This window comes from Hyaena hyaena, unplaced genomic scaffold, assembly GCF_003009895.1.
Source record: "Hyaena hyaena isolate Hyena2069 unplaced genomic scaffold, ASM300989v1 scaffold_29, whole genome shotgun sequence".
In the NCBI taxonomy this organism is placed as follows: Eukaryota; Metazoa; Chordata; class Mammalia; order Carnivora; family Hyaenidae; genus Hyaena; species Hyaena hyaena.
Window position 1 is genome coordinate 715,385 of NW_024080661.1, and position 20,329 is coordinate 735,713.

The following is a 20,329-nucleotide window of genomic DNA, read 5'->3' on the forward strand; positions in this document are numbered from 1 at the left end:
AAAAAAAAAAAAAAATTAAAAAAAAAAGACAATAAACTATTTGTAAAAAAAAAAAAAAAAAGAAAATGATTAGGGAACAAATAATATGTATAAGCATATCCAAATCTACTCTCTCCATTCTGAATGGCTTAGAATATTTCTGTTTTATGATCTAATGCAGAAACAACAGAAACGCTGCACTGAGTAACCTACACTACAGATTCTATTAATTAAATTACCCATTAACATCTGTGTCATTATTAGAAATTGGAAAATTAAATTGAAATCAGCAATTTATTTTGAATTTTTTTTCTTTTATAGTTTATTGTCAAGTTGGTTGAAATCAGCAATTTTTAATTGGGACCACATATAAAGTGTGTTTGGATTTGTATTTCATGGGTAGGAGCAGGGGAGAATGAGGTATGTACAACATAAACTGATAGTGCAGTTATTAGGCTAATGTGTAGTAAAACAGTTTATAATAAATATTAGTTTGAGAAACTGATTAAGGTACAGAGTTGAAATCTAAAAGTAATACCACATTGTATCTGGTTCGTGGTGACCACAATAAATGTTTGTTGATTCTGATAAAATAAATAAATAAATAAATAAAGGCAAGAATCTTAAATAGCTATGCTAATTATGCTCAAAGATGTAAAGGAAATATGCTTGTAATGAATTAACAAATAGGAAATCTTGACAGAGAAACTATGATAAAAAACAAAATGGAAATCTTGGAACTAAAAATTATAATATCTGAAATAGAAAACTCATTGGACAGGCTTAACAACAAACTATGAGGACAGAAGAAAGAATAAGTACACTTGAAGGTATATCAATGAAAGTATTCAATCTGAACAACAGAGAAAATAAAGCATTGGGGTTGGGGGAGAAGAGAGCCTCAAGGAATGTGGGAAAATATTAAAAAGTCTAACATACATGCAATTGAAGTCCTAGAAGGGAGAAAGCAAGAGGATGGAGAAGAAAAACTATTTGAAGAAATAATAGCTGAACATTTCTCAAGTTTGGTGAAAAACATAAATTTACAGAAGCTCAGTGATCCCAAGTGGGATAAATTCAAATAAAATCATACCTAGGTATGATAGTCAAACTGTGAAAAACCAACGGTAGAGAGGGGCGCCTGGGTGGCTTAGTCGATTAAGCGTCCGACTTTCGCTTAGGTCATGATCTCGCGGTTCGTGGGTTCGAGCCCCGTGAAGGGCTCTGTGCTGACTGCCAGCTCAGAGCCTGCAGCCTGTTTCAGTCTGTGACTCCCTCTCTCTCTCTGACTCTCCCCTGCTCACGCTGTCTCTCTCTCCTAGAAATAAATAAAACATTAAAAAATGTTTAAAAAAAAAACCAACGGTAAAGAAAACCTTGAAAGCATTCAGAGAAAAAGAATACATTGTATATAGGAAAACAATAATACAAATATCACTGACTTCTCATCAGAAACAATAGAGCCTAGAAGGTAGTAGAATGCCATTTTTAAAGTGCTGGAAGAAAACTGTCAACCCAGAATTCTGTATCAAGTAAAAATATCCTTTAAAATTGAAGAGAAAAAAAAAGAAAAAAATAAAATTGAAGAGAAAATAAAGATATTTCCAAATAAATGAAAACTAAGAAAAGTTGTCACTCACATAGTTGCATTACTAGAAACGCTAAGGGAAGCTCTTTTGACTGAAGAGAGATAATACCAAATGGGAACTCAAGTCTTCAAGGAAAAAAGAAAAGTACTAGAAATGTTAAGTATAAAGTTCTAATTTTTTACTCTTAATCTCTTTAAAATACAATTGCTATGTAAATAATTTCTTTTATTCTCCTTCAGGTACGTTTTAGGGAGGGTAGAGGGAAAGGACAGTTCTGCTCTGAAGAGGAAATCTGCTAAAGCTTACAAAATGGCATCCTTATTAAATTTAGAATGCTCAAATCTGAAAAAAATTAAGTAACTAATATTTATAATCCTTTCCTTTTCAGATATAAAACCAAATGTGGAACTGAAAAGCACTCAGGAACAGTCTTTGCCCACAGGTAACATCAGGTCTTTCTAGAAATATACCTTTACTGAAATTACCAAAGAAAGATGGATATTCTGATTATAGTAAAAACACTATAGAAATGTGTTGGGAAGAAATGTAGTTTTCTCTTTCTGATACAAAAATAACTCATCCATTTAGAGTATAAAAAATATTTAAACATTTTTTAAATGTTTTATTTATTTCTGAGAGAGAGAGAGACAGCACGAACAGGGGAGGGTCAGAGAGGGAGATACAGAATCTGAAACAGCCTCTGAGCTGTTTCAGGCTCTGAGCTAGCTGTCAGCACAGAGCCCAACACGGGGCTCGAACCCACGAACGTGGGGCTCGAACCCACGAACCATGAGATCATGACCTGAGCCGAAGTCGGATGCCTAACCGACTGAGCCACCCAGGTGCCCCTAGATTATATAAATTATTTGGCATCATAGATCCGAACCTAATGTTGACCACTGTTTTATTTTTTCCTTTAATTATTTTTAACTGACTAGTTTAAATAAAGACAGTTTTTGTTGACCAATGTAGTAGCTTATGTTTCATCAGCTTGTGTTTTTCACTCTAGATAGTGGTCAGCAAACTTTTTTTTGTGAATGGAGAGATAGTAAATATTTTAGACTTTGTGGGCAATATAGGATCTCTGTCACATATTCCTCTTTGTTTTTTACAACCTTTTAAAAATGTAAAAACCATTCCTACTTCGTGGGCCCATATAAAAACAATCCATGGCTTGTGGCTCTCAAGCCATAGTTTGCTGACTCCTGCTCCAGAATAAACTAGAGACACTTAAAAATAATCTATTTCCTAAAAATAACTTCTATGTAGATGGATTAACTCACTTTGTTTGGATCATAATTTGTGCTATATTACAAAATTAATTACTGGAGTACCCTTTGTTATAATCAGTTATAACCTTATATTTTAATTGAACCTGTACCTCATGTTAGTTGTTCAGGTGTGCACTTTATGTTAGCCATTTTAAGCTTGAGAAAAGTAAACTACTATTTAGAACAGTGTCGTAGTGTTCATAGAGTACATGTTACAATATGCTGAAGTTAGGAGCTTAATGTGTTTATAAATCAAAACATGAATCCATGATAACCATATTTTCAGCATCTCTTAGTCATGGATTTTATGAAATATGTTTCTATTTTACTCCTGTATTCCAGCACAAGTCCTGCTCCATCTGTTCGGTCATGGATGCAGGTGGGACTACCACTGCAGAGTTTCTAGTCACTTCTTCTACTTCACCTAGCATAAATGCCACAGAATTCAGTGTCTTTGACTATTTGTTGGATGTAGTAGGTAGTCAGTAAATATTTTATTAAACATTAAAAAGGAGTTTGATAGAGGGGCAACCAGATTGGTTAAGCGTCCGACTTTGGCCCAGGTCATGATCTCACAGTTTGTGGGTTCAGGCTCCATGTCAGTTCTGTGCTGATGGCTTAGAGCCTGGAGCCTGCTTCAGATTCTGTGTCTCCCTCTCTCTTTGCCCCTACCCTGCTCATGCTCTGTCTCTCTCTCTCAAAATAATAAACTTTTAAAAAAAAGTTTGATAGAAAGCGAGTAAGTTTTTAGTTTATTTCTTTTGTTAACATCTTTTTAAGTTACTATGCTTGTACATGAAATAATACCAGTTACGTTGTTCCTTGTTTTCTAATGTCTAATATTATCAGTATTTATTGTACAAAAGTATATTTCTGTTAAACTTGATATTTAACAAGTTTGCTGTTTATTTAAGCATGCTTTTATTATGTCTTCTCCCTTTCACTTATGAACTCTGGTAATACTTTGTATTTCCCTTACTCTCTTGTCTGAGTCTGCATTATAGACTTGCATTATCTCTTGTCTGAGTCTTGCATTATAGTTGTGATATTGTCTTATCTATATCCGCCAATTATAAGCTCCTTGAGGACAGGAATTATTACCTATTCATATCTCTAGGCTTGTCAGCATTTAGTAAATGCTCAAAGAAATAAAGGAACTCGAGAGGCAATATGTTTTCCACAGAATCACATTTATAATGTGAACAGAAAAAATAGGATTTGATATACAGTTGCTTACAGGTTTCCTCTTAGGAAAGCATCTTCCCAAGTCAGATTATGCAAGGATTTTTGAGCTCAGCATTTCTCATCACTACATAAATACTTCTTGGTCATAAATAGCAATAGCATCCTACTGAATATTGTGTGACATACCGAAAGAGAGAGAATTTCTATCAGGAAGGAACATGAATGCATTTTAATTCAGGTGCACCCTGAGTATATTTCTAAATCTCAAGAGTTATTACATATATTCCACTTGGTGTATATATAAAAAGGATATTGTCTATCATTGAGAGATTAGACTGAAATGGGAGTCTATGTAATACATGTTTATAAAAAAAAACCTTTAAAATTGGACTGCATAGTTAAAATTCTTTTTATCTCCCAGAAGGTCCAGTGATTTTGAATGACTATGATTTAACCAAACCTCATGAAACAGAAAATGTGGACAGTGTGGAAGGCCCAACCAATGAAGATGAAGATATAGGAGGTGAGCCATTGTGTACAGACTAAAAATTGTTATAGATATGGTTGATGATAAATATGTAGAAGAAATCAGGAACTCTCCAAGGAAAGTTTGCATTTGTCGGTTGAGTTGAGAGTAATTAAGTTTTGTTCATTTTACAAATATTAATATTTAATAATTTACTAGAGGATATCAGCAAACTTTGAGAATTTAAGGTGCTTATTCGGGGTTTAAGTTATACTAACTTCATTTTTTAAATGTTTGACTCTTTTCTATTGTAAAAATAATACATGTTCATTATAGGAATTGTGGGGTATATCCCAACATCAACAATCAATTCTCCAATTCTTCAACAATAACAGAGTGTCCCATAATTCAATTCAATTCTCATATTAACTCCTGGAATTAGCAAAAGACCCACAGGTTAAAGGCTCAGTTCCACAAGATTGTCCTCACTTCGACACCAGTTGAAACTACCAGGTCTCCATGTTACCTACACTTCTGTCCAGCTTGGCTGCAAATGCAGGGTTTTCCACATCCACCCCCCTCAGGTTTGATAAGTTGCTAGAATGACTCAGAGAATTTAGGAAAGCACTTTACTATTACTAGTTTGTTATAAAGGATACAATTCAAGAACAGCCAGATGGAAGAGATGCATAAGGCAAAGTATATTTAAGAGTTTTTATAGAGGTCAGTCTTCAGAATCCACCCAGTGTCCCCCAGTCACTTTGTCTTTCTGATGACCAACCCGTCCTGACTAGGGCCTTTACCCTAAGTCACTTCATTAGCATAAACTTAGGTGTGATTGAAAAGAGATTATTATAAATAACAAAAGATACTCCTATCAGGAGATTCCAAGGTTTGGGGGACTGTTGTGCCAGGAAACTGGGACAAAGACCAAATATATCTTTGTATTTTACCATAGACTACCCACTGGTCTTTGACCACAAATCTCTTATAGCAAAAGGATCATAGGGGCACCTGGGTGGCTCAGTCTGTTAAGAATCCAACTTTGGGGGCGCCTGGGTGGCTTAGTTGGTTAAGCGTCCAACTTTCGCTTAGGTCATGGTCTCGCGGTTCGTGGCGCGTCGGGCTCTGTGCTGACTGCCAGCTCAGAGCCTGGAGCCTGTTTCAGTCTGTGACTCCCTCTCTCTCTGACCCTCCCCTGCTCACGCTGTCTCTCTCTCTAGCTCTCCTAGGAATAAATAAAACATTAAAAAAAAAAAAAGAATCCAACTTTGGCTCAGGTCATGATCTCACAGATCGAGCCTTGCACCTGACTCTGTGCTGACAGCTTAGAGCCTGGAGCCTGCTTCAGATTCTGTGTGTGTGTCTCTCTTTCTGCCCCTCCCATGCTCACTCTCTGTTTCTCTCAAAAATAAATAAAACATTAAAATTTTTTAAAAAGGATCATAAAAGTCAAGATACTGGCACATTACTACAGTCACATTCAGTCATTAATAATTATTCCAGTCCATCACCATATCATTTGAAAATGCCTCCCAGGGTGAGGTCACTCAGGTTTACAGGCTTCCATTTGATTTTGTCAGGTTCCAAAATCAGGAGTGTTCTCAGAAATATATGGCTTCACCTTTTCAGCATCTGGTATAATTGAGCTGAGAGACAATCTTTATTAGTCTCTTGTTCTGAGCTTCTCTTGAGATTTTTTTTTTTTTTTATTTCTAGGATAGAGAGAGACAGCGTGAACAGGGGAGGGTCAGAGAGAGAGGGAGACACAGACTCTGAAACAGGCTCCAGGCTCTGAGCTGGCAGTCAGCACAGAGCCCGACGCGGGGCTCGAACCCACGAACCACGAGATCATGACCCAAGCGAAAGTCGGACGCCTAACCGACTAAGCCACCCAGGTGCCCCAGCTTCTCTTGAGATTTTAAATTAATTCTGGATTTCCCTTCATTACATAATCAATTGATTCATTTCTTTACCCTCAGCTACTATTCCTTCTTCTCTTCATCTACCTGAACTTTTCCACTTTTGGAAGGAACACGAAGTTTAGCTGCACTGCTAGTCTACATTGGAGATGACAATACTAGTATAGCATGTCCTCCCCCTCAATCCACTCCTGTTCATATAGGGTAGAGTTACTTAGGTACAGAACTAGCAAGCTATTTTTGCCACTAGGAGTATAGCTGCATTCACTGTTAACCTCAGTTTTGCCAAATGGATTAAAGGCACAACCTACCCTATCAGGCCTTTAAGAATTCTGACATGAAGGTTGAAAACTGTAGCTACTTGGGCAGCATGGGTGGCTCAGTTGGTTAAACGTCCAACTTCAGCTCAGGTCATGATCTTGCGATTCATGAGTTCGAGCCCTGCATCAGGCTCTGTGCTGATTGTTCAGAGCTTGGAGCCTGCTTCAAATTCTGTGTCTCCCTCTCTCTCTGCCCCTTCCCTGCTCATGCTCTCTCTCTCTGTTTCTCAAAAACAAATAAATGTTAAAATTAAACAAACAAACCTGTAGCTACAGTTTCTTGGTTAGGAATCATCTCTGTTTCTGGCATTCGTTGGAGCCCTGGATCTGTGACTACTGCATCAGATAGGAAAAAGAAAGTTAAGATGATATGGGGAAGAAAAAAAAGTATGGTCATGAAACCAGTGTTTTCTCCCCATGGGAAGAATTATAATCATACCAATATTTTCCCCTCATGGAAAAAAATTGCATAGTCACACTAGCATCCCCCCCCATCTTTCTTCCCCAGATCCCCCAGAAAAGAAGGAATCTATCAACAGAGACATTCTCTTAACCCTGCTCATGTTAAGTGTGAACACACATTCTTGAAGACCTGTAAACCAGCCCTTCATGCCTACACATTCCCCTGTTTCAAACAACCAGTGTTTCAGTTGCCTGTTCCAATTCTCTATGAAACTGTTCTTCTGAGGACGGTATCTCTCTGCCCATCATTTGACATTATGGGCCATAAAGTGTGTTCTTATCCTGAAGAAATGTGATTTGGTGATCCAAATTAGTGCAGTATCTTCTGATCTGGGTTGTAGGGCTTTTTTGTTTGTTCGGTTTTTTTGTTTTGTTTTGTTTTGTTTTTTAGTACCCTGTCCATTTACATCTACCACCAGGTAAGCAACACACAGTTCCGAGTCAATGCCTATTCTGTCAAAACCAATTTGTAGCCCCCCTGGGGCTACTGGCCACTCGCCAGCTGTGTGTAGGGCCTTACCTCTGAGAAATCTTCCCCATAGCCATAGGCAGCCTCTGTCTCTCTTGTTGGCAGATAGAACAGTTATTATTGGCATTTTGAAACTCAGAGAGTGCAAAAGGAATATGTCCAAATTCAGCCCTCTATATTACTGTGGTCCCCAAACGTCTACACCTTTCATGGACACCAGGTGGCCACTTCAAGTACACTGTGATTCCACTTGGTTCCAGTCACCTTACAAACCTGGAAGGGGATTCTTCTGAGGGGCTTCAACATGTCCTACTTTAATGCACTCCACAGATTCCCACAGTAATTTCCATATGGTCATGCCCTATATGGGCATCCCTTTAAAAGACCAGTTTTCAGGGCACCTGGCTGGTTTAATCAGTAGAGCATGTGACTCTTGATCTCAGGGTTGTGAGTTCGAGCCCCACACTGGGTGTAGAGATTACTTAAATAAATAATCCTTATAAATATCAATCAATCAATAACTGACTAGTTTTCCTTCTGCCTATCCATATGGCCTGGCCGCTAGCCATCACTCTTGAGTCAGGTAAAAACCAAAATGTAGAGGCTTTTGTCATTATTCAATTCTTCCATCACTACTAGGAAAACAGCATGTAATTCATCCCACTGAGCTGATTTGTTTTTACATCTTCAATCAGAGTGGTGGTCTTCCAAACAGGATATTGTTCATTTATCTTGGAACTGCTATCCAGCAGTTTTTTGTTGGTCAGTCAATAGCTGTTTATTGGTACTTCCAAGTAATCATAGAATCTGGCTGCCTCATACAGTTCCAAAGTCAGTCCTAGGAGAAAACAGGCTCACTGCTTGTCCTCCTCCTGCTTGCATTCCTCAGGTGGCATAATCCTGAATAAACTGTTTCCATTTTATTATGAAACTGCCCTGGGCATTGCCCTTCCAGAAGCATTAGAGCATTTCTGTGACATCACCTAAGACATCATGGGTATTCCAGATGTTAAGATTGTTTTTTCTGAAGTCATAGGGGCAGTTTCAGTTGCCTCTCAAATGGAATTCTTGATTTCATCATCCTAACCGTCATTGCTGGGAAGCACTTGTAGGCTTTTGCCATAAAGTCTAGTCTATGCTCCATATAGACCCATCACACACAATCTGTTCCTACCAGCACTGCAGCTTCTCTTCTACATTGTGGACTTGGGCAAGCTTATTCATTCCCATTTAGAATGTCCAATTAATAAGACAGATTTACATGCCTTCTGTTTTATGATTCCCTAGTCAGACACAATGTCCATGCCCGTAATACATGCATATATAAAAGATGCAGCCGCTTCAAACATACCAGCTTTCCTCCAGACTTTCACCTTAATCCTTCAACCCTTCCATACTTAACTGTAGCCTCCATTAGGACTTTATTAACAGGTTTTGGTTTCTAAAACAAAGTAAGGGAAATGTTCCGTAGTCAGACATAATATCCATTCCCATAACACTTTCAGGTAAAAGAGACACAACTTCTTTAATTTTTTTTAACATTTATTTATTTTTGAGACAGAGAGAGAGTACAAGCTGGGGAGGGGCAGAGAGAGAGGGAGACACAGAATCCGAAACAGGCTCCAGGCTCTGAGCTGTCAGCACAGAGCCTGATGTGGAGCTTGAACCCATGGACCACGAGATCATGACCTGAGCCAAAATCAGCCGCTTAACTGACTGAGCCATCTTGGTGCCCCTAGACACAACTTCTTTAAATGCATCCTATTTCTGGGGTGCCTGGGTGGCTCAGTCAGTTAAGCATCTGATTCTTGATTTTGGCTCAGGTCATGATCTCACAGTTCATGAGATAGAGCCTTACGTGGGTCTGCACTGAGGTCTGCACTGATAGTCAGAGACTGCTTGGGACTCTCTCTCTCTGTGTCCACCCTTGCCACCACTTGCATGCTCTCTCTCTCTCTCAAAATAAATAAATAAACTTAAAAAAAAAATTCCAATTCCCACCAAACCTCCCCTTTAATCCTATCAGCCCTTACATTTTTATATTCTTTCAGTCAAATTGAAGCCCCCTGTAGGGCTTCACATAACAAGCCACAGTGAATGAGGCTCCCATTTCAGGGAGTCCCACAAACTTTTCTTCTCCACCCCCCCCCAACCATTTTACACCTTCACATGGTGAAGATTTTAGGTCCCTAGTGAGAGGTTGAGCCCATCCCTTTTGTCATGACAAAGATTAATCTATCTGACTATTGCCCTAGCTGATTTCAGATCAGATTTCTGTTTGTAATCTTTGCCTTCTGACTTCGTAAGTTCCTCTACATTGAAGGGAATAGAGTAGACTTGTTTGGGGACCTTTAATGGAGGTGGTCCCTTTGGTCCACCCAACCTTGCACAGTGCTGTCTTAAGACCTTTGTTTCAACCCCATCAATATCTGTTTCCTTTATCCTGTTTCTCAATAACAATCTAAAAGTTTTCACCCTGCTGAGTCCTTTGGCTCTCCCCTTTATTTCTCTTCTGTGTTTTGGCCTTACCAATATTTCCTTTATTATTCTTATTTCTTAATAACCATTTACAATTTTCCACCTTGTTGGGACAAGTCCCTTGATGCTCCCTTCTGCCTTTTCTCATTTTCTTGTTAATTAACCTAATGTTTTTATTAGCATCTGTAAAACCGAAGAGGGAAAGCTAAGGTAGCAGATTCACTCAGGTTTCTTGGACTGTTGCTTGATTTTGCAGCAGGAAGGTTACATGGGTGCCTGTGCAAAAGGGGCCTGCTGTTCTAACTGTGTTTTCTTAGATTCTGTATTTGTCTCTTTGGCATCCATTCATCACAGGACCAGTTTTATTAACTGTATTCTCTTATTTTCTATATTTTGGATGTTGACATTTGGGTTCCTTACAGACCTAAGGAAAGACTGCTTTTTCCATGGATAGCATAATTCTTACAGATAGAGGGGTTAGTTAGCCAGGATCATGCTTTTCATATACAAATCAACCAGTCTGGAGTCTGTACCTCCCAACCATCTCCTCACCTAACTCTCATACACCAAGCTAATATTTCCTCTGCCCCGAATCATCTTACAACCAAGTATATCAGATAACTAGAGAACATTTTATGTCCCAAAGTCTTCCAGAATTATTCAAACCAGCCAACCCTAAACTATTCACTCCGCCTTCCTTGCCTTTTCTCAGAAACTCCAATAAAAACGCTAGCCTAGGATTTCCTTCACTGCTTTTTTCTGCCTCCTGACTGACACTGGTGCTTTCCCCTGTGATCCTGTGTGGTATGTGGCAGTACCCTTCTAAGGGTCCTGTGAGTATAATAAACTTCTTCCTTCAAATCTTTGTTCTTCTCTCCTCTTGTAGCTTTACCAGCCTCACCATACCATACCCAATATGTGTGTTCTTAGAATACCCCTTTAAACCACAGCATTTACCATGACCAGGGTAGCAGGCATATTCAGTGAATGAATATGTCTTTTATCATAAAGCCAATCCTATATGGCTTACATACAAAGTATATCAGCTGTTTCATTTCAGCATTCCACTTGGCATTTATAAATGCAGGCAAATAGTTCTCTGTGTGTCTGGATGCTGTATAGCCATATACATGTGATTATTCCATAGTGAGTTGTGGGTTGGGTATCAACTCACTCAAACATGCTCTTTTTCATTGTAGTCACTTACTCTAAATTAGTCACTCTTACTGTCCATTTTAGTAATGGTTCTTCAAGAAGCTGATGATACTGATTCACAAAATGAGACAACACCTTCACACTATACCCCCTGGTTTCAGTAGTTTCATGGCTTTGCCCTTCCTCTATATGAACTCTCTTTTTGGTGACCAGAGGTCTTAGAGGTACTCTTTGTTGTTACCTCAAAATTTTACCTTTTGGGGAAGCTTTTAGCCTAATATCTGAAGTTTAAACCAACCAAAGTCTGAGCTTGGTCTAGCATCAAGGTTTGAGCCAAAATTCTTCCTTCATTTCATTTTAGTTAATTCAGGTAACAGTAACCAATTTCACCTTTTTCCTAGTATTTTGCATTTCCTTACAAATCCAGTGAATCAGCTCCCCAGGAGTTGGGAGTCTGAAAACCCTTGATAATTTTACCTTTAGTAACTGATCACAACATAGCTGCTTCTCTGTAACACAGGTTACCACATGGCCAGGAATCTGAAGTTCCTCATTCCATGCTCTTTCTTCCTTTATCTTCCCAAACCATGTGTTTCCATGAGCCCAGACTGTTCTAGCAAATCCCACTCCTGACACCAATTTTGGGATTTTTTTTTTTCCCCAACACTAATAACCAATTCTCTAGACACCAATTAGGCATCCAAAAATCCAGTTATCATACTAACTCTTGGAGCATAGAACCCACAGGTTAAAGGCTCAGTCCCACAAGATTGCCCCCACTGTTGATACCAGTTGGAACTACCAGGTCTCCACATACCTGCACTTCTGTCCAGCTTGGCTACAAATGCAGGGTTTTCTATACCCACCCTCTTTAGGTTTGATAAGTTGCTAGAATGACTCACAAAATTTAGGAGAACATTTTACTTACTACTTCTAGTTTAGTATAAAGGATCAGCTCATGAACAGTCAAATGGAAGAGAAGCAGAGAGAAACGTATGGAGTTGGGGTGGGGGAGGCATAGAGCTTCCATGCCCTCTATGGGTACACCACCTGCCCATTATCTTGATGTGTTCACCAACCCAGAAACTCTCTGAATCTCATTGTTCAAGAGTGTTTATACAGCTCTATCTCCAGTCCCTACTACCCTTCCCAGAGCTTGGTGGTTGTGACTGAAACCCTTAACCCTTAATCATTTGGTCTTCCTGGTGACTATTCCATCCTGAGGTTAATTAAGGGTCCCATCCTATGTTCATTAGTTTAAACTCAGGTATGATTGAAAGGAGATTGTTATGAATAACAAAAGACACTCCTGTCACATAGGAAATTCCAAGAGTTTTAGGAATTCTGTGAGGAGCTGGGGACAAAGACTAAATGTATTTTTATATTTTACCACAGTTTGTAAAGTTCATAGAAAGAAAAAAAGAAAAATTCACCTCTATCCTTGCCACCCAAAGATAGTTTGTGTCAGCACTATGAATAACTTCTAGGCTTTTTGTGAATTCTGAGCACTATATTTATATTAACATTACACACATTTTATGCCAATACTTATGTTGATAAATCTGATCACTATCACTTTATGAATGTCACTCAGATCTCATTTCTCATCATTTCTTCAGAGAGATTTTCCCTGACAACCCAGTCATTATTTTTTTCCCAGTCACTATTTTAACACACCACCCTATTTTAATTCTCTGCATGGCACTTACCATGGATAATTTTGGGGTTTTATTTATTTCTTTATTGTTTTTCTCCTTCCACCTTTTATGAGCCAGGATCTTGGCCTGTCTTTTTCACTTCTAGGTATTTGTAGCACCTAGAATAGTACTTGGCTCATAGTGGGGTGTACAAAATAACCTAATGAGTGCAATAAACTAATGAGTGCATTAGATTAATTATATGTATGTATCTATGTGTTTTGTAAAGGAAGAAAAAAAAGAAAAAGAAAATCACCTTTTGAGATCTTTTCCTTTTGTCTTAGATTCTTAAGGGACCAAGAAATACAGTTCTGTGTCTAAAACCTCTGAGACTCAAATCACAGCTTCAACTCACATTCCAGCTCTGCCTTGCTATACATTAATTTGTACCAGTTCTTAACCACAGAGACTGAAAAATGCTGCCTGGCACAGGATGTGGTCATTTGTGCTGAGGAAAGGCATACAGTGTTCTACCAGCTTTATGCAACCTCTTGAAGATGCCATCCATGGAGTCACACTCAGAATGAGGCAAACGATAACTGTGCCCTTGGCTTGCATTTTTCTGAATTAGTGTTTCTGAGTTCTGGTAGGTGATTCCATTTAAGTTTATGTTTAAACTTTTTGTCTAGAAATTTATAATTTATGTTAGAATTTGCTCTGGATTCAGAAGTATCCTGTGAGTTTTGTTTTCAGGTGATCAGAAAAAAAAAAAAAAAAGACCCAACAGATTAAATACTCAAACATAAACAAAACACCAAACAATTCCATTGAACAAAAGGAATTTAAAACAAATTTTGTAAAAACTCATGTGGTACAGCACTCTCTGAGAATCCATGTAATAGATTCCAGTCCTCTGCATTTTGACCCTGCTCCAGAAGTGCTCCCAAGGATAAAAGAAAGATTCAGTCTCTGTGGTCCACTCACTAAGTTTGGGTCATCTTCAACTGCTGTAGCTTCTGATACCATTTCTATCGTCTTACCTCCAATTCCATGTCAGTGATGAATGGGATGTGAGTGTATGTTTCTCAGTTGTTAGGGGTCTGGGAGTATCATAACAGTTCTTGGTAGAGACTAAAAGATATAATCAATGATTCTAGATAATTTGGGAAAGAGAAGAAATGGATCCTTCCTCTAAGCCTGATTTTTTAAAAAATGAATAGACTAACTTTGACATTGAAAGAGTAACCCATTATATCATTATTTTTTTTAAGTTTATTTATTTTTGAGAGACAGAGAGAGACAGAGCATGAGTGGAGGAGGGGCAGAGAGAGAGGAAGACACAGAATATGAAGCAGGCTCCAGGCTCCGAACTGTCAGCACAGAGCCTGATGCGGGGCTTGAACACATGGACCATGAGATCCTGACCTGAGCTGAAGTCGGACACTTAACCGACTGAGCCACCCAGGTGCCCCAACCCATTATTTCATTATTAAACTCCAAACTGATTATTATACTATTAATGCTAGCAGTTAGGCTAACTCATATACCTTTGGAAAAGGTTGTTATAAGGTCTCTGCTTTTTAAAAAGATAAAATATGATCAGTGTATACAAATTGTACATGCTAAACTGTAAAATAATAGAACTGAAAAGTAGCATTGCCTGATAGAAGATATACCTATTACATAATAAGGCACTTCTGTCATATGTAGCATAGGGAAACATTAAGACTAGTTAGGATTGGGGCGCCTGGGTGGCTTAGTTGGTTAAGCGTCTGACTTTCCCTTAGGTCATGACCTCGCGGTTCGTGGGTTCGAGCCCCGCGTCGGACCCTGTGCTGACTGCCAGCTCAGAGCCTGGAGCCTGCTACAGTCTGTGACTCCCTCTCTCTCTCTGACCCTCCCCTTCACGCTGTCTCTCTCTCTCTTAGAGAAATAAATAAAACATTCAAAAAAAAAAAAAAAAAAACAACCAAGCTTTCCTGTTTCCAAAAAAACATTCTGTCAGACCTTAAGCGTCCGACTTTCGCTTAGGTCATGATCTCGCGGTTCGTGGGTTCGAGCCCCGCGNGCGTCGGACCCTGTGCTGACTGCCAGCTCAGAGCCTGGAGCCTGCTACAGTCTGTGACTCCCTCTCTCTCTCTGACCCTCCCCTGCTCACGCTGTCTCTCTCTCTCTCTCCTAGAAATAAATAAAACATTAAAAAAAAAAAACTAGTTAGGATTATACTTTTAAAAGGTGTTAGAATTAATTTTTTAAGAAAATTTAGGGGGCACCTGGGTGGCCGACCAGCTCAGGTCATGATCTCACAGTTTGTGGATTCAAGCCCCGCATTGGGCTCTGTGCTGACAGCTCGGAGCCTGGATTTTGTGTCTCCTTCTCTCTCTGCCCCTCCTCTGCTTGTGCTCTGGCTCTCATAAATAAATGTTTAAAAAAAAAGAAAATTTAGGTATAATGTAGTAATGATTATAAACAAATTTAAAGTATGCTTTAGAGGATTCTATTTTATATAAGTTTAATGGAAGCATTTTTCTAATGTTCTCTAAAATATTTTAGAAACTAAGATCTGTCTTGCAATATTTTAAATTCAGAATAAATGTAATCATGTCTGATTTATATGTTAAAGAAAGTAAAATGTCATGTGCATCTAAGTTTCCAGCTCTTAGAAAATTGTTTTATAGAAAATTAGAAATGCTAACTTTATTTTTCTCTTATGGAAAGACACACTAAATATTTTAGGGGGAAGGTGTTTACCCAATTGGAATTATTGCGTAAGAAAATAAAATATTTGGAAAAAACTTTGAAAAGATATTAACATTTAACATAAATTCACTTGTTTCCTACCTTCCAGATATTTAGATAATTTTTTAGTTTTTGTTTTGTTTTTTAAGCACTCTCTATGCCCAGCATGAGGCTTTAACTCACAACCTAGAAATGTGGGGTTTTTTGTTTTGTTTTGTTTTGGTTTGGTTTTTTTTTTTACTGTATATTCCTAGAAGCCTAGTGCAGGAGTTTACAATTTTTTCTGTAAAGGGCCAGATAGTAAGTATCTTGGGCTTTGTGGCCAAATGATCTTTGTTGCAACTTCTCAATTCTGCTGTTGTAGTGTAAAACAGCTATTGAAGATACACAAATGAATGTGCATGGCCATATACCAGTAACTTTATTTACACAAACAGGCTGTGAGTCAGATTTGACCTGCAGACCATAGCTTACTGACTCCTGGCCTAATGTATACATTTATTATATGATAAGTTAAGAAAGCTTTTGCTCCTTGAAAGTAACAATGTTTATGTAAATATTTCAAAAGGACATCACTGGGGAGTCTAACACTATTATTTTCTAAATTAGAAAAATACATGAGCATCTAGATGGCTCAGTCAGTTAAGTACCCAACTCTTGATCTCACTCAGCTTAGGTCATGATCTCATGGTTTGTGAGTTTGAACCCTGTGTTGGGCTCTGTGTGCACGTGTGGCACGCTCTCTACCTCTCAAAATAAATAAACAAACTTTAAAAAGAAAAAGGAGAAGAAGCACTTGGGTGGCTTGGTTAGTTAGGTGTCTCACTTTAGCTTAGGTCATGATCTCGCGGCTCATGAGTTCGAGCCTCACATCAGGCTCTGTGCTGACTGCTCAGAGGCTGGAGGCTGCTTCAGATTCTGTGTCTCCCTTTCTCTGCTCCTCCCCTGCTCACATTCTGTCTCTCTTTGTCTCAAAAATAAACATTAAAAAATTAAAATTAAAATTAACAACTACATGAATGGAACTAGAAGGTATTATGCTAAGTGGAATTAGCCAGTCAGAGAAAGACAAATATCATATGACTTCACTCATATGAGGAATTTAAGATACAAAACAGATGAACATAAGAGAAGAGAACAAAAATAGTATTAAAACAAGGAAGGGGACAAAACATAGAAGACTCTTAAATACAGAGAACAAACTGAGGGTTGCTGGAGGGGTTGTGGGTAGGGGGGTTGGCTAAATGGGTAAGGGGTATTAGGGAAGACATTTGTTGGGATGAGCACTGGGTGTTATACATAGGGGATGAATCACTGGAATCTACTCCTGAAATCATTATAGCATTATATGCTAACAATAACTTGGATATAAATTTAAAAATAAATATGTAAATAAAAACATTCAAATTTTAATTTTAAAAAAATTAAAAAAAGAGGGGCGCCAGGGTGGCTCAGTTGGTTAAGCGTCCAACTTCGGCTCAGGTCATGGTCTTGCAGTTCATGAGTTCGAGCCCTGCGTTGGACTCTACACCAACAGCTTGGAGCCTGGAGCCTGCTTCGGATTCTGTCTTTCTCTCTGCCCTTCCCCTGCTTCCACTCTGTCTCTCTCTCTCAAAAATAAATAAACATTATAATTTTTTTTTATTTTTTAAAAAATTAAAAAAATATATATTCACTAATAGGTTTGTTTATGTCACACATGTATAGTGAGTATAGCTCTGTACATAAATTAATTGGTCACAAATAAAATATGTGGATTCGATGTTGTGTTACCACTTAGTTGGTTCCTCCTTTCTTCTTGAAAATTTAAATGTAAAAGACTAATGCACTGGAGATATTTACATCAATTCAAGTTAATTTCCTCCATGAGGCCTCCTTGTACTATCTCAGCTCCCTCAAGTGTAGTCTTAGGGCTGAGTTTTTGGAGTGTATTTAATTAGTACTTGTTTAAGCACCTAATTATACTGTATCTGGAATTGTTTGTGCATGACAAACTTTCACCCCATTCCATTATAGACTTTTGAAAAAAAGAGGCCTAGTGGCCTACATTTATATCTTTGTAAAAATACCTGCCTATGAGGTGATATAATCCAAGTGGACTGAAAGACACAAGACCTGAAGATGTTCAGAGTTATTTTTCAAGCCTGGCCATTGACTCCTATGAACAATTATTATTCCTCTTCTTCTCAGTAGTGACCAGACTGATCTTGAGCAGTAGGAAATAACCAAGGATCCCTAAGTCTCTATTTTGTTTAGCATTTGATAAATACAGGGGTATCATAAGCACTTCACTGAATACAAAGGACATTGGGACCTTCCTGTTGGGCCTAAGATGTCATTGAGAAATCATAATGTCAAAAGCAGAAGTTAAAGAAATATTTACAACATGTCAAAAAAAAAATCCCTATTTCTTGTGTTCCCTAAGGAACACAATAAAATAAAAGCCTCTGGACACTAGGGCTAGAGGTCAGATGTATTTCATGGTAGTGTACCCAGGGATATACTAGGTAGAAATGGGACACAGTTGGTGGAATGTCATCCCAGCAAGGCCCTGTAAAAAAGGTAATGCAGTTGAGCACAAAATGATTGAGGTAGAACCTCACAGCTTTTTGTTTCAGTCTTCCTTCTGAAATTGGATCCCTGTCTTTACCATTTCCCACTTTGAATATGGAAGGAAAGATTCTGTCATGAGCAAATAAGTTTTGAGGTCATGACTTGACATGCATGTGCTGGTGGCTTTGCTTTTCCTCTTTGGATAGTTAGTAAAAATTATTTTGGCCACCAATTCTCTGTATTCAACACACTACTGGTCCCTCATTTTCAGCAGCCCCTCACAACCACCATCTCTTTTTGTCTACCTGAGCCATTTGTTCTGGAGCTGCAAAGGGACCCAAAATTATACAACATACCTCAGTATCCATCAGCACCACTGTTTGCCCTGCCTAAATTGCACATTTACCCTTTGAATCAGTTACCTAGGGCTTCTGTAACAAACTACCAGAAACTGGGGGGCTTAAAGCAACAGTAATTTATTCTCACATTTCTGGAGGGCAGAAGTCTCAAATCAGGGTGTCAGCATGGCCATGCTCCTTCTGAAGGATCTTCATTTGCTTCTGTCTAGCTTCTGCCAGCTCTCAGCAACCCTTGGTGTTCATTGGCTCATAGTAGTGTGACTCCAACCTCTGTCTCCTTCACATGGCCTTCCCCCTGTATATATCTCTGTATGTCTTCTATTATACAGATACCAGTCATTGGATTAAGGGCCCTTCCTAATCCAGTGTGACCTCATCTTAACTAACAACATCTACAAAAGTCATTCTCAGGTTTCTGGCAAACAATGAATTTTGGGAAGATACTTCAATGCACTACATTCTTTCTGTCTGTAATCTTTACAACTATCAAAATCCCTGAAATAAAATAGATGAAATGGATTGTTTTTTAATTATTTGTACAGTGGTGATCAGTCAGTATTTATTTATTTCTGTAAGAGATAGGATTGTACTTCTTCCATGAGAAAAGTTGAATTTGATAATTTTTATAGGCCTTATATTTTCTCTATTGTGATATCTTGTGTGATGCTTAGATGAAAGATAAAAAATTTAATTAGGAAGTCTGCTGAAAGGGGCGCCTGAGTGGCTCAGTTGGTTGAGCTCAGATCATGATCCCATGGTTTTGGGGGTTTGAGCCCCGCATTGGGCTCTGGACTGACACTGTGGAGCCTGCTTGGAATTCTCTCTCTCACTTGCTCTTTCTCTCTCTCTCTCTCTCTCTCTCTCTCTCCCCACCTCTACCCCCTACCCCAATACTCACTCTTTCTCAAAATAAACTTTAACAAATACTTTAAAAAAAGAAAGTCTGCTGAAAAAAATTCTTCCCACCTTAGGACCTTAGGAGATGCAGCAGCTGTCTTCAGTAGCTTTCCATATCAGAGTCTCAGTCTCTTTTGAGGTGTACAACATTTTTGCGCTCATGAGAAATACAAACTACTTTGATGCTTCTGAAAGGGGGGGAAAAAACCCAAGCCACATTTGTGGTTTATGGATGCTAATTACTGCTACATTTAGATGTGTGAAGGAGGGGTCTATGGCTGGAGCGAGCTGGGAGAGACCAAGTCAGCCTCGCCTAGGTGCTCACTGAGGTTCCAGTGGTACTGCTCAGCACACGCAAATATATGCTTCAAAAGGAAGTGCCGTTTTTATCAAAATATTACATCTCTTAAGCCCAGATCAAGACCTGTCGCTCATGGGATGCAGGGGTTATCTTACAAAATCAGCAGTGCTTTGCTGCAGAAGTTCACTCACAGGGGATTTCTGTAAGTGCTCACAACGGGCAGAGGCTTTACCGCTTCTACTGTGTCAAACGGGTAAGTTCTGTTGGTAACAGAACACCTCTCCTTGAATCTTTTTAACAAAAAACATCACTGGACTTTTTTTTTCTGACCAAGCTGTGTAGCACAGTGCACTAAAAGGGGCTTAATGGGAAAATATTTGGCATCTGCAAAAGAGGCATGGACAGTTGTAATGGTTGACAGAAAAATGGATTTGCTCACTGTCCTTAGAGGGTCCTTAAAGACTCTTTCCCCCTTCCTTTTGTGTTTCTTTAACTGTGGAGCAGGAGTGCATGTGCCTCCTTGGAGTGGAAACAAGATGCGTGTGAA

The 20,329-nt window shown here is 38.7% G+C and overlaps 1 protein-coding gene across 6 annotated transcripts in view; it reads left to right on the top strand.

The window, feature by feature from the left end:
• Positions 1–20,329, top strand: part of IKZF3 (IKAROS family zinc finger 3) — a 91,268-nt gene that overhangs the window by 23,452 nt on the left and 47,487 nt on the right. For 5 of the 6 annotated variants that reach the window (XM_039227960.1, XM_039227963.1, XM_039227962.1 and 2 more), the window contains exons 2-3: positions 1,957–2,010; positions 4,446–4,547. In XM_039227960.1, coding sequence (XP_039083891.1) covers positions 1,957–2,010; positions 4,446–4,547 — 156 coding nt within the window. The remainder of the gene's footprint in view (positions 1–1,956; positions 2,011–4,445; positions 4,548–20,329) is intronic. The other variant, XM_039227961.1, reaches the window with a different exon arrangement.